This window comes from Hemitrygon akajei, chromosome 5 (assembly GCF_048418815.1).
Source record: "Hemitrygon akajei chromosome 5, sHemAka1.3, whole genome shotgun sequence".
Lineage (NCBI taxonomy): Eukaryota > Metazoa > Chordata > Chondrichthyes > Myliobatiformes > Dasyatidae > Hemitrygon > Hemitrygon akajei.
This window is the reverse complement of record NC_133128.1, coordinates 147,458,008-147,471,688: the sequence shown is the minus strand read 5'-3', so window position 1 is coordinate 147,471,688 and position 13,681 is coordinate 147,458,008. Positions and strand designations below refer to the sequence as shown.

Here is a 13,681-nt window from a genome sequence, read left to right as displayed (position 1 = left end):
GAACTGTACTAATGCCCTGGGGCTGTACAAAGTGCAAAGTTCAAAGTAATTTCAAAGTAATTTTTTATTAAAGTACATATATTTCATCATATACTACCCTGAGATTCACTGACTCGAAGGCATTCACAGTAGAACAAATAAATACAATATTATCAATGAAAAACTGCATGCAAAGACTGACAACCAATTTGCAAAAGAAGGCAGACTGTGCAACTATAAAAAAAAGTAATAACTATAAATAAATAGTAAATAATAATACTAATAACATGTGTTGTAGAGACCTTGAAAATGAGCCAATAAGTTATAGAATCTGTTCAGAGTTGAGGTGAGTGAATTTATCCACAATTGTTTAGGAGCTTGATGGTTAAAGGGGTAATACCCATGCTTAAACCTGGTGGTGTGAGATCTAAGGCTTCTATACCTCTTTCTTGATGGCAGCATTGAGAAGAGAGCATGGCCTGGATGATGGGAGTCCCTGATGATGGATGCTGCTTTCTTGTGGCAGCACTGCTTGCAAATGTGCTCAGTGGCTGGGAGGGCTTTCCTGTGAGGGAGTGGACAGTATCCATTGCATTTTCTCCACGTGTTTCTTTACATTCACTCTGACTAAACTCACAGCTAGTGGAGAGGTCATTCCTTTGATTCCTATTGACTTTAATATTTAGTCAGTTTTGTTACTGTGCTGGACATCATAGCAAGATGTGAAGCTGGTTGTGGAGTAAAGTATTCAGCTTCACAATTGCAATGCTGTCTCAATTCATAGCATTCTTATGTCCAGTGCTCTCAGATATTTGCCGATACTTTTTTTTTGTTTAGAGAGTGAATAAAATTGGCTGAAGACTAGCTTCAGTGGGGCTGACAGAACTGAATATTCAGCTTGGCACTCCTGGTGAGATATGCTACAGCCTTGTATATAACATAGAACATAGAACAGTACAGCACAGGAACAGGCCCTTCATCCCATGATGTCTGTGCTATGATGCCAAAAGAAATTAAACCCATCTTCCTGCAGATGATTCATGTCTCTCCATTCCCTCCATATGCACATGTCTGTATAAATGATTCTTAAACAATATTGTATAATGTCTGTTTCCACTAACAACCCTGGCAGTATGTTCCAGGCTCCGCCACTCTTTATGGAACCCTCTGCACTTGCTTACTGTGTATTAAGGATGGAGATGTTCTTGGAATTTTCTCTTTCTTTTAACATCTTAATTGTTTGCCACCATTCAACAACACATGCAGCAGAATTGCAAACTGATCTGATCCATTGATGCTGGATTGAGCAGCTTGATCTAAAACATTTTGCTTCCTATATTTAGGATGTGTGATGTGCCATGATGCAATATGACTGGATATTGAAGACACTGGGCTACTGCTGGCTTTAGAGACCAAGGTTGTCTTTTGGCACAATAGCACTGTGAATGCAGAGCAGTACAGCAACTATACCCCGTGCACTTCCTACATCCAGCACATCCCCTAGCTGATGTTCTACATGAAGTGTGATAGGAAGCTTCATTTCTGTGAGATTTCCTGGGGTTTAGAAGGCTTATTCTTCATTACCAGTGCCACTTCCTACTGTATACATGTCCTGTGCCACTGTGTCTGGTGAGACTCATTGTGACTCACTGACAGTCATGAATCTGTGACCATGACTATATCAGCCTATCATTTGTCAATGGACTATCAATGGAGGGACAAGCAGAATTAATGTTTTAAGTCATTGGCTTGAAACACTACTTCTGCTCCTCGATGGATACCACTTGCATGGATGAGCATTTCATATTCCAGACTTCCAATTTTGTATTTTTCCTGAAGTATTTACACTTTGTGGACACTGATAAACTGTGGAACTTTGAACATTGGATACTTGGCAAAGGCACCAAAATTGAAATTATAGCAAATGTGGAAGCTTCATTCTTGTTGGTTTACATTTTTATCCAAATATTTATATTATATTTAACTCTATTAATTTTATTCTGAATTTCTTCAGCCACGAAAAGGGATATTGTGTTCCTAATCGATGGCTCTCGTGGAATGGGAAGGTCATTTCCACAAGTCCGTGAATTTCTGTTGAAGCTAATACAGGAGCTTGATGTTGGACCTGACAAAGATCAAGTTGCTGTGGTACAATATAGCTCTACTCCAAGACTAGAATTTGCCCTCAATGTTCATTCAACAAATCAAGAAGCTTTGAATGCTGTACGGAAATTAAAACTGAAAACAGGAAGACCCCTCAATACAGGTGCAGCACTGGACTTCATCATTAATGACGTCGTCATCCCGGCTGCGGGCAGCAGAAGAGACGTCGGAGCTGCACAGGTCCTGGTGCTCATCACTGCTGGGAAATCCAGTGACAACGTCGGGCCGGCAGCGGAGGCAGTGAGACAGGCTGGAATTGTACCCATTGCTATTGGAGCCAACTACGCAAACGCATTGGAACTGCAACAGGTCACTTCCGACCCAGACTCTGTTTTGATCCTGCACGATTTTAAGGAGTTGCCATCTGTTCAAGAGCAGCTTTTGTCTAAAGTTGGAGCAGTGTTTGTGATTGAAGAATCAATTCCTCCCACTGAAGGTAACACTCTTTGACAGATTTACTTTTAGTCTGAGCGCAAGGCCTAGAGCCATAGTCTAAAGTAAGTTTTGAATTAATACATTCCCATCAGCATCACCATCATAATATTGAGTTTTGATCATTTTAGTAAATCAAAAGATAAATTTTGGTCCATGTAAAAAACAGGATTCTGGTGTAGATATGTGAGATAATTTCCTACACTCCTGTTAGAGAATCTTGCACGAGAGTTAGAATGGAACATAGTTTTGTGATTCATAGAAATTTCCAACTTTCAATTTTAGTAACTAAAATCATAGACTTGTAGAGTTACACAGCATGGAATTGATACTTGGGTCAACTTGTCCATGCCTACTAAGGTACTGAGCTGAGATAGCCCCATTTGCCTGTATTTGGCTCATAGACCTCTATACCTTTCCTATTCATTAACCTGTGCAAGTGCCCGCTGTGTCAAAAACCTGCCTCTCAGGTTCTTTTTATATTTTTCCCTTCACTTAAACCTTTGCCTCTTGTTTTGGACTTCTGTACTGGGAAAAAAAGCCATCCACCTTATCTATGTCCCCCATGGTTTATAAGTATTGATAAATTTTCCCCTCAGCCCCCTTCACTCCAGGGAAAGCAGAAACCAGTTTGTCTTTATAACTTAGGCCTTCAAGCCCTAACAACATGGCTTTGATTTTTTTCCCCTGTACCCTCTATAACTTAATTAGTTTGCTCCTATAGCTGGTGACCAGAACTGCATACAATACTTCAAGTGGAGTCTCAGCAATATCTTGTACAGCTGTAACATAACATTCAAACTCTTGTGTTCAGTGCCCTGACTGATGAAGAGAAACATGCCATATAGAACATAGAACAGTACAACCCAACAAAGACAGGTTTTCCGGCCAATGCTGTCAATGCTGATGATGATGCCAATCCAAATTAATCCCATCTACCTAAACACAGTCTTGAGTGTCTATTCCCCGCCTGTTCCTCTGTTTGTCTTCGTAAGTAGTGTCTCACAAATTTAGAGTTTCTTAAGGAGATGATTAAGATGGTTGAAGAGGGCATTGCAGAAGACATTAGCCACTGAACGCCAATATGAAAAACAGCTTTATTCTACTTTTCATCTAAGTCTTGTAAACAAGTCAATTTGGTATCCACTTAGCTAGTACATCCTAGATCTCATGTGATTGAACCTTACCAACCAGCCTAGATGGTGAGACCTTGTCAAAATCCAGCCACTCACCAGTCTTCCAGTACCTCACCTGTTCTTACAAAGATACACCAATCTCTGCCAAACCCCAATAATTTATCTGCTTATTTCCCAAAAGATCTTAGGATACACATGGTCAGGCCCCATCCATGATCAAATGCATGCACATTTATACAATAATTTCTTACTCAGTTTAACTTATTAAATAATATCAATTATTTAAATGATCCAGATCCATTTGTAGTAGAGTGGAATGTGACTTCCATTAACTGAGTTTGATGCTGCAAGCTGCTTGGGAGTTTGGGTAAAGGGTTCCTATTTTTGAGCTTCACATCCTACAGCATACAGTATGATCTGTTGTGAATTACATTCCTTTCAATTTTCCAGTTGTACGACAGGATGTGGACAGGGGAGACATTGTGTTCCTTATTGATGGCTCTGCTACCACCGGAAATGTCAGGTTCACTTACATCCGTAAATTCATCACTCGGTTAATTGATCAATTGGATATTGGAAGAGACAGAGTGCAAGTAGGTGTGGCACAGTACAGCGATGGTGTAAAAACAGAATGCTACCTGAACAGTTACTCAACAAAAACTGAACTTGTGAATCACTTGAAAGGACTCAAGGTAAAAGGTGGCAAGACGGTCAACACTGGGGCAGCACTGGACTACGTCCTTGCAAATCACTTTACCAAATCTGCAGGAAGTAGAAAAGAAGAAGGTGTTCCTCAAGTATTGTTGCTAATTACTGGTGCAAGGTCTATGGATGATATCAAATCACCAGCAGATGACTTGAAGCAAGCTGCTGTAAAGATCCTTGGTGTAGGAAACAAGAATGCTGATATAGCACAACTGACAGAGATTGCAAGTGATCCAAGTTGGGTTTTCAGAGCAAATGAATTCTATTCTCTGACAACTATACAGAATAAAGTATTGACTCAATTAACAGCAACACTGATGGTGCCTTTGACAATGACGATTACTCCAACGGTTGCAAGTACTGAAGGTATTTGAATTGTTTCTGGTCTTACATAATCATTATCATATGCATTGTTTTGCAATAGAGGTATCAGAGTCATGAGAAAATGCCATTGGAGATGCATTTACCCAAGGCTTGATAAGAATTTGGGAGAACATGCTACCTCAAATAAGCTGTCCGCATGAACTTAAGGTGAGCTGATAACCAGACCAAAAATGAGTGAAATGATAAACAATGCTGGCAGGATTAGATGAACAGTGCCAAGAAGAAGCTTAGCCACAAAAGGCTCCAGTTACACTGACCGGCCTTCTTTTGTGCTAAAGAATCATTGTAAACAGAAGCTCAATTTAACAATATGTATTACCTAGGAACAAATAGGTATCATGTCAGGGAGGAATCAGCTTCACAATTTCAACCCTTTTGTGGGTGCATTCAGTCCATCAGAATTATTTCTCAATTTTCAGCTCCAATCCTCACACTTTGCTGTGCGATCCAATTTGTATTCATTTGCCAACTTGGGTTAAAAGCACTCTCGGTGTTTACCTATTATTTAATAGGTAGGGTGCAAAGTAAAGTCTGCAGGCAGATTTTAGGAAGACACTGCTGGCCAGGGCATAACAATCTGATGACATAATCAATAATCTAAATTTTCCTCCTTATCAAATCCCTGCTCATTAGAAAAAGTAATGCCTAAATCAAGGTAACCTATCATTTTCCAATCCATAAAATATTGGTGAATCAGACACCTTTTAAAAATAAACCTTTTGTAAATTTGGATATTACTTGATATGGTTGGGGGCAAGAGTAGAGAGTGGGGTTTAATACTAGATATTCACGACATTTTATTATCGCAGAGCATAATCTTTCCAACATTCCCTTGGCCAGGTTTTCACCCTCCAACTCCAAGAAATTTCTGATCATTCAAGACTTAATTTTCTGAAATATGACCCACATTAACATCTTTCATATATCACATTTTGTGTGCCCTGATCACTTTGGCATCTAATTCAACATTGGTCTAATTTAAAATTCTCATTCCTGATGCTTGTGCCTTCATGACCTTGGCTTTCTCTATCACTGTAACCATCCTACTATGCACCAGGTCCAGTTCAGACCTCTCACACAGCCCTGTTTTCCTTACATAAGAACATACATAAGAAATAGGAGCAGGAGTAGGCCATCTGGCCTGTCAAGCCTGCTCTGCCATTCAATAAGATCATGGCTGATCTGGCCATGGACTCATCTTCATCTATCTGCCTTTTTCCCATAACCTTTAATTCCTCTACTATGCAAAAAATACATCCAACTTTGTCTTTTATATATTTACTGAGGTTTTCTCCACTGCTTCGTTGAACATAGAATTCCACAGCTTCACCACTGTCTGGGAAAAGCAGTTCCTCCTCATCTCCGTCCTAAATCTACTCTGCTGAATCTTGAGGCTATGTTCCCTAGTTCTAGGCTCAGCGACCAGTGGAGACAACTTTCCTGCCTCTATCTTATCTATCCCTTTCATAATTTTATGTGTTTCTGTAAGATCTCCTCTCATTCTTCTCATTACACCCCATTGGCATCTGTGTCTTCATTTGTCCATAAACTCTGTGGTTCTGTTTATAGACTTTTCTATTCATTTCATTCAAATTTACTGTATCCTTAAAACTAACCTCCTTGAGTAGCTGTTGTTATTTTTATTATGTATCCTGTGTCACCAATGTTCCATGTGTCAAACTTTGTTGGTTAATTTTCCTCAGGTATGTTAAAGGAGCCAAAAACATACTTTTGGCTGTTGCAACAAAGTCTTCGAGGAGTAACATTCAGTAACAGAATCAAGGAGGTATTAGCATGAACAATTCAAAAGCACCATTTAGGTGGGAGGGAATGGAGTGGAGGAATGTAATGGAGGTAAAACCACACAAGGAAGCTTTCTATGTCTTCATATTTTATAAAGGAAACAGGCAAGAAGAGGAGAATGAATAGCATGTTACCGTTCTCGTGGTGCTATCTAGCAATGAGATATATTACCTCCTCTGTAAAATATCTATCAATATAACATAATCTTGCGTGAATGACAATATTTGCATTTTTTCCAGTTGCACCGCAGGACGTGGACAGGCGAGACATCATGTTCCTTATTGATGGCTCTGCCAAAAATGGGAATGTTAACTTTTTTTATATCCGTGAGTTAATCAGAAAATTAATTGATCAATTGGACATTGGAAGAGACAGAGTGCAAGTAGGTGTGGCACAGTACAGCGATGGTGTAAAAACAGAATGCTACCTGAACAGTTTCTCAACAAAAACTGAACTTATGAATCACGTGAAAGGACTCAAGTTAAAAGGTGGCAGGATGGTCAACACTGGGGCAGCGCTGGACCATGCCCGCGTAAATCATTTTACCAAATCTGCAGGAAGTAGGAAAGAAGAAGGTGTTCCTCAAATATTGGTGCTATTCACTGGTGTAAGGTCGATGGATGATGTCAAATCAGCAGCAGATGCCCTGAGGAATGCTGCCATAATTACCTTTGGAGTTGGGATCAGGAAAGCAGATGCACTTCAGCTAAAGGAGATTGCAAATGACCCCAGTATGGTACTCGAGGTAAAAGAACTTCGCTCCTTGCCAGATATACAGATGAAGGTGTTGAAACTGTTGTCAACATTGCCTACTTCACAACCAGCTACCGAGAAGCCAATTACTACCATTAAGCAAGGTATTTATCAAAGTTTTATATTTTAGCTTTTAATTGCATTGGCTGTAATTATTAACACATATAAAGTTTATTCACATGAAACTATGGATAATAACATTATAGATTGGCCACATGCAGAAAAATGTGCATGACAGACTTGTAGAACTAGTTTGCATAACCTAATTGGATTCCCCGCCATTTGTATGGATCTTCTGCAGTGCCATTTTCATCCACTGATTTTGTTGCTCCTTCTATTGTTTCTGGGCTTGATTTAAATTAACAGCTTAGCACTTCTACTATTTATGACTTCTCTATGACTATTTATGACTGCCTCTACATCAGCTGGTATGCAGATTGCCATTTAAATGGATGGGCATGCATGAGAGGAGCTCCAGACCATAAGGAGCCACTCAGCTTATGAACAGTTATGAGGCATTAAGCCTTTGTTATCCTAAGGAGTTGATTTATATAATCATAATTGAGCAATTCACTGTCATGTAAACAACTTAATGTTCCACATTATTGTATCAGAGCAGTTATGACCATGCTAAAGTATACTGAAAGAGCTGTAATTGCCTGAAAGGGACTATCCTCAGCAGTTTAAATTTTGAAAGATGTGGAGAGTTGTGAAAAGTTCACAACTACTTGCATACAGGGACAATAAGATATACAAACATGAAATGGTGTAACACCCCAGTCAATCAGTCATCAGTTAAGCAGAGAGATAGAGAGTTAATGTTTCACATTGATGATGTTGCAGCAGAATTGTAACTCTTCATTAATTTTGCTCACATTTTCACGTGCGGATGTTGTTAGATGGGCCAGCATTAATTACCTATTTCTAATATCCTGAAAAGGCGGTGGTGAGTCATCCTCTTAAACTGCAGTGTTTCGGTGAAGGCCCATCCATGATACTATTGGGGGTAGAGGTGCGGGTCCAGGAATTGAAACCAGCAACAGAGAAATACTGGCAAAATATTCTGAAACCAGTTGAGATTGACATTGAAGAGCATTGCAGCAGCTTCAGCTGGCTTTAATCTTCCGGGTGTTGGAGTTATCAGTTTAGGTATTGATGGAGTGGCCTGGGTGACAACCCAGGCCATGAATTTTATTTGTAGTACATACTGTAGCTATGGTACATCTCTGACAAAGCTCCAATGAAACAATCAACTTTGGATGCCAAACATCTTTTCAAAGTCAAAGTAAAATTTGTTATCAGAGTGTCTATAGGTCACTATATACTACTTTGAAATTCATTTTCTTGCAGGCATTTATAGGAAAATAAAGAAATACAATAGAATTTACAAAAAAAGCATACACATACAAAGACTGCAAAAGATGACAAATTGTGCAAATACAAAATAATACTGAGAATATGAGCTGTAAAGAATCCGTGAAGGTGAGCCTGTTGGTTGTAGAATCAGTTCAGAGGTCTGATGAGTGAAGTATCCACGCCAATTCAGGAGCCTAATGGCTGTAAGGTAATAACGGTGGTGTGGGACCTGATGGTAGTAGTGAGAAGAGGGCATGAAATGGATGGCGGGAGTATTTGATGATGGACGCTGCATTCAGTGGTGGGGAGGGTTTTCCCTGTGATGGACTGGGCTGTATCCAGCACTTTCTGTAGACTTTTCCATTCCTGGGCATTGGCATTTCCAAATCAGGCTGTGATGCAACCATTAGGATGCCATCTACCATGCATCTATAGAAGTTGGTCAAAGTTTATGGTGACATGCTAAATATACGCCGCAGTTATCCAAGAAAAATAGAGGCTATTCCATCATGCTTCCAACCTGTGGCTTGCAGAAGATGGAAAAGATACCAGGTGTCAAAAGGTGAGTGATATCCCTCAGGATACCTGGACTCTGACCTGCTTTTGTAGGCATGGTAAGTTCTTGGTTCAGTTGAGTTTCTTGTTAATTGATCCTGTGGATGTTGATGGTGCAAGATTCACAATATTGTTGCTGCCGAATATTGATAAGTAGTTACAGATGTGATTTCCTTCTACTTTTGTGGCATGACGGTTCCTTATCAATTATCACCTCATCCCTAAATGTTGTTTTGGCGTTGCTTCCTTGGCTGTGTAGTTACGATTTAAATTGTGCAATAATCAGCAACCTACGATGGGATGAAAATCATTAATGAAGGCATTGAAGATAGTTGGTGATTTAATACCCCCGAGGAGCTCCTGCTGTGACATATTGGGAATATTGACCTCCAGCAATCACAACCATCTTCCTTTGTGTTGGTCATGATTATTGGACCATTGGACCATTTTCCCTGTGATGCTTAAGGACTTCAAATTAACTGAAACTGTTGAGTACCCACTTGATCTGGAATTCAGTTCCATTGTCCATGTTTGGTTTAAGATTGTGAAGAAACATGGAGCCAAGTGCCCACTGGTAGTATAGTGGCATCTGCACCGGACTTTGAGGCTAGTAATCCGGGGTTCGAATCCGACTGGCTCCTTTCATGCTTTCCATCTGTGCTGGGCTGAACATCAAGCTAGCAACTTGGCCTCGTAAAAAACAGACAAAAATGCTAAAGAACCCGCAAGGTTGCTGCCTGCTGCACCACAAGGTGTGGAAAGGAACAACAACAACAAAGCAGTCAAGTGGTTTGCACAGTGGTACAGGAGGTAGAGGTGCTGCCTCTCAGCTCCGGTGATCCAGGTTCGATCCTGACCTCTGGTGTCTGCGTGGAACTTGCATGTTCTTCCAGTGGCTATTAGTGTTTGCTTTGGGTTACAGTATTCGATTTTCTCCCACATCCAAAGATGTGCGGGTTAATTTAGAAACATAGAAACATAGAAAACCTACAGCACAATATAGGCCTTTTGGCACACAAAGCTATACCAAATATGTCCTTATCTTAGAACTACCTAGGCTTACCCATAGCCCTCTATTTTTCTAAGCTCCATGTATCCATCTAGGAGTTTCTTAAAAGACCCTATTGTTTTCGCCTCCACCATTGCCGCTGGCAATTTTCATCAGACAGTAGTTTATTTCCCATTTGTCTTTCTAAAATGCCTTCTCTCTTAAATTTTTTGTGCATCGTGTGTACCACGTGAAATGGTTAGCAAAGCAATATCATTTACAGTTTAGCTTTTTTTAACTGGGTGCCAAAAGCTGAATGTCCTTTTAATATGATAATGATGTAAAATGAAAGGATTAAAAATAACTAAAAATCTTGGATAATTGAATCCAACAGATTTAGAGCAGAAAAATTCTGGTTATGTAATTGGTAGTCCTATAGAACAGCATGAGCTTTTGAGGTCTTAGGCCGCCCCAGTAAAATGAATAGGATACATCCATTCTGGAAGAAAGGTAATTGGTTCTGCTCATTTTCTTTCTTTCTTTTTTAATTGAACTTTTGGTCTCTATGTGCAATTTTTCATTTTAATTTTCTTGAATGATTTTTTTTGTTAACGTTGTCCCAAATATCACTGGATGTTGGTGAATGTCAAATTGACCTTGATAGATTTGACAGCCCATGAGTCTGGGTGCTGGGCCTCACTGGCTGTCAGAGCCTTTCTATAAGACAGCCCTCATGCTATTCTGGCCAATGCCAGCTTCATACCAGAAGATGGTGGCTGGAGTCAAGAGCATGATCTGGGGTGGGAAGCCTAATAATTTGTAACAACAGAAGTCCTATATCAATATTTAAGTTTTAGAAATAATCTCATTGGATATGAGAAACAGGATAGAGACAGAACATCACTTAACCAGATAACCAGAACATACTTGCATGGGCTGTTTACCATTTTATTTAGACTGTACCTCTAAGTTTACTTTCTATTTCCTGTTTCTATTTCCAACTGCTGATAGGGTAACAGTAACTGAATACTTGGTTTTGAACTTGTAAATCCTCATTGCCGTATGGAGGGATCAATACAGCCCAACTGTGTGGGGGTTCTGAATCAACAAATTCTGAGCTGACTAATCTCTGGGATCTATGACCGTGAAATGGCAACAATGAATTGATGACTCATCTCATCATTGACTCAAAGAGGTTCACGGTATTGAAGGAGGACACCAGTCCATCAGGTCCAGGCCACATCCAAAAAGATCTGTTTAGTATAATCTGATGTTTTAGCCCTTGATCTGCAGTTTGTAGGCCATGGCATGTGAAGTGTTCTTTGAGTTTCATTTAAGTCTATTGATGGTTTCTGGCTCCAGAGTCCTTATGAGCTCTAGATTCTCACAATCATGTGGGCAAAAATAGTTTAATTAATTCCTTCTCATCCTTATATTTAAATACTTCAAATCTATCAAGGGTCCTGATGAAGAGGCTCAGCCTAAAATGTTGATTGTTTATTTCTCTCCAGAGATGTTGCTTGACTCGCTAAGTTCCTCCAACATTTTGTGTGTGTTGCTTTACATGTATAAATACTCATTTTCATCAGCATTTTCCTTTCACTCTGTATATGACTTTTATATTATAAAAATATCAACATTATATCTGTCTTTATTCTCCTCTCTTACAAAGAAGAAAGCATGAACCCAACTAATCTCTCCTTGGAAGAAAAATTTTTGTTTACTGGTAATATTTCTGTGAATCTCCCCTGTACTATTTTGAAAATGAAACTCCTCTCATCTGAACCAAGTCATTTTGGGAACAAATAAGTTAAATCCAGAGTGGTAAAAATGGAAAAAATAATTTAACAGTGAGATAGTATTTGAATTGGTTCATGATTAAGAAGGTAGTTTAAAGTTTAGGTATACCTATAAATGATACAACAAATTACAGGTATGCTTCTCTTCGCTGGTAGAGATGTCCTTGTGTTATTTTTATAGCTATTGTATCTACTGTGAATAACAATGTGTTTTACTTTCCAGTTCTGCCAAATGTGGTGGGCAAGAAAGACATTGTGTTCCTTATGGATGCTTCAGATAATGTCAGGAACACAGATTTTCTTCACCTGCGTGATTTTCTCACATGGATGATAGAGCACCTTGACATTGGGAGTGATGGAGTTCAAATAGGCCTGGTACAATACAGCAATTATGCAGAGACTGAGTTCTATCTGAACACCTACTCATCAGAAGATGAAATTATGTCTCACGTGGAAGGACTCAGACAGAGAGGTGGGATGCCACTTAATACCGGGGCAGCTCTGGACTACGTGCTTAGAAATCACTTCACCAGATCCTCAGGAAGCAGGAAAGACAAGGGAGTTCCTCAGATACTGGTGCTCCTCATGGCTGGAAGATCCAGAGATTATGTTACACAATCTGCAGATGCACTGAAGCGAGCAGCTGTTGCGGTATTTGCTGTGGGAACCAGGGACGTCGACCCAGCACAAGTGAAAGAAATCGCAAGTGAGGCCGGATTGGGCTTCAGTATAGAGGATTTCCGGTCTCTGCCCAACTTACAGGAGCAGGTGATGATATCATTGTCAACACTGCCTGCTACACGAGAACCCACTCACCAGCCAACCGTTCCTGTCAAACCAGGTACCTCAGCTCATTTGCTGTGTTTAGCTGCTGACTTAATGCTGAAGTAATGAAACTTTATAAGAGTGTTTACACAAGAGATCAAAAGTTCTATGGTTTCTATCATGAAAAGAGAATTTTTCTTTAGAGTATTTCCAGATTTTTCTGTTCTTGTTTTAAGCTTTCCAGTATCTGCGTTTTTTCGCAAGCTAATCAGCAACATGTGGCCAATGATTCCTCGCATTATTATTATAAATTCCAAAGATATGTTTCAGTTACTGTTCTTAGATCTGAACTGAACCCTTACTGCTGTAGTCACAGTCAATCCATTAGTCCTAGACTGGCTGGTATTGCACCCACCTCCTCCTCTTCCTGGTTATCTCTATGTCTCCATGTTGTCCCCTTCCTCTTCTTAGATTACTTATCTAGAGAAAATAACAACCTATTACAATCATGTGACCTTTATGAGCAATGAACCACCTCCCAGTTTACTTGGTGTTGGAGGCTCAGAACAAAGTCTACAATACCAATTCAAGTAAGTTCCTTGTAGGACTTACTGGATGCAAATCATCCTCAAAATTGGGACTTAAGAAGAAAACATATAATTCTTCATCACCTCAAAGTAAATGCAAAATCTGAAATTGAATAGTCTGTAGTTCATTACACCACTCAGCGCACATCAATTCTAGTTGCTGCTCATGCTGCTATTTTAACACCCAACACTACTGTTATACCCACTCTGGGTGAGCCCCTTCCCCCACCACAAGCATACACCCAGTCGATCAACAACCATATAGATTTAACAGGA

General features: G+C 39.7%; 1 protein-coding gene across 2 annotated transcripts in view; it reads left to right on the top strand.

Moving 5' to 3' along the window:
• LOC140728285 (uncharacterized) overlaps positions 1–13,681 on the top strand; it is a 142,331-nt gene that overhangs the window by 51,579 nt on the left and 77,071 nt on the right. For both annotated transcript variants that reach the window (XM_073046786.1, XM_073046785.1), the window contains exons 9-12: positions 1,994–2,578; positions 4,161–4,781; positions 6,842–7,459; positions 12,277–12,894. In XM_073046786.1, coding sequence (XP_072902887.1) covers positions 1,994–2,578; positions 4,161–4,781; positions 6,842–7,459; positions 12,277–12,894 — 2,442 coding nt within the window. The remainder of the gene's footprint in view (positions 1–1,993; positions 2,579–4,160; positions 4,782–6,841; positions 7,460–12,276; positions 12,895–13,681) is intronic.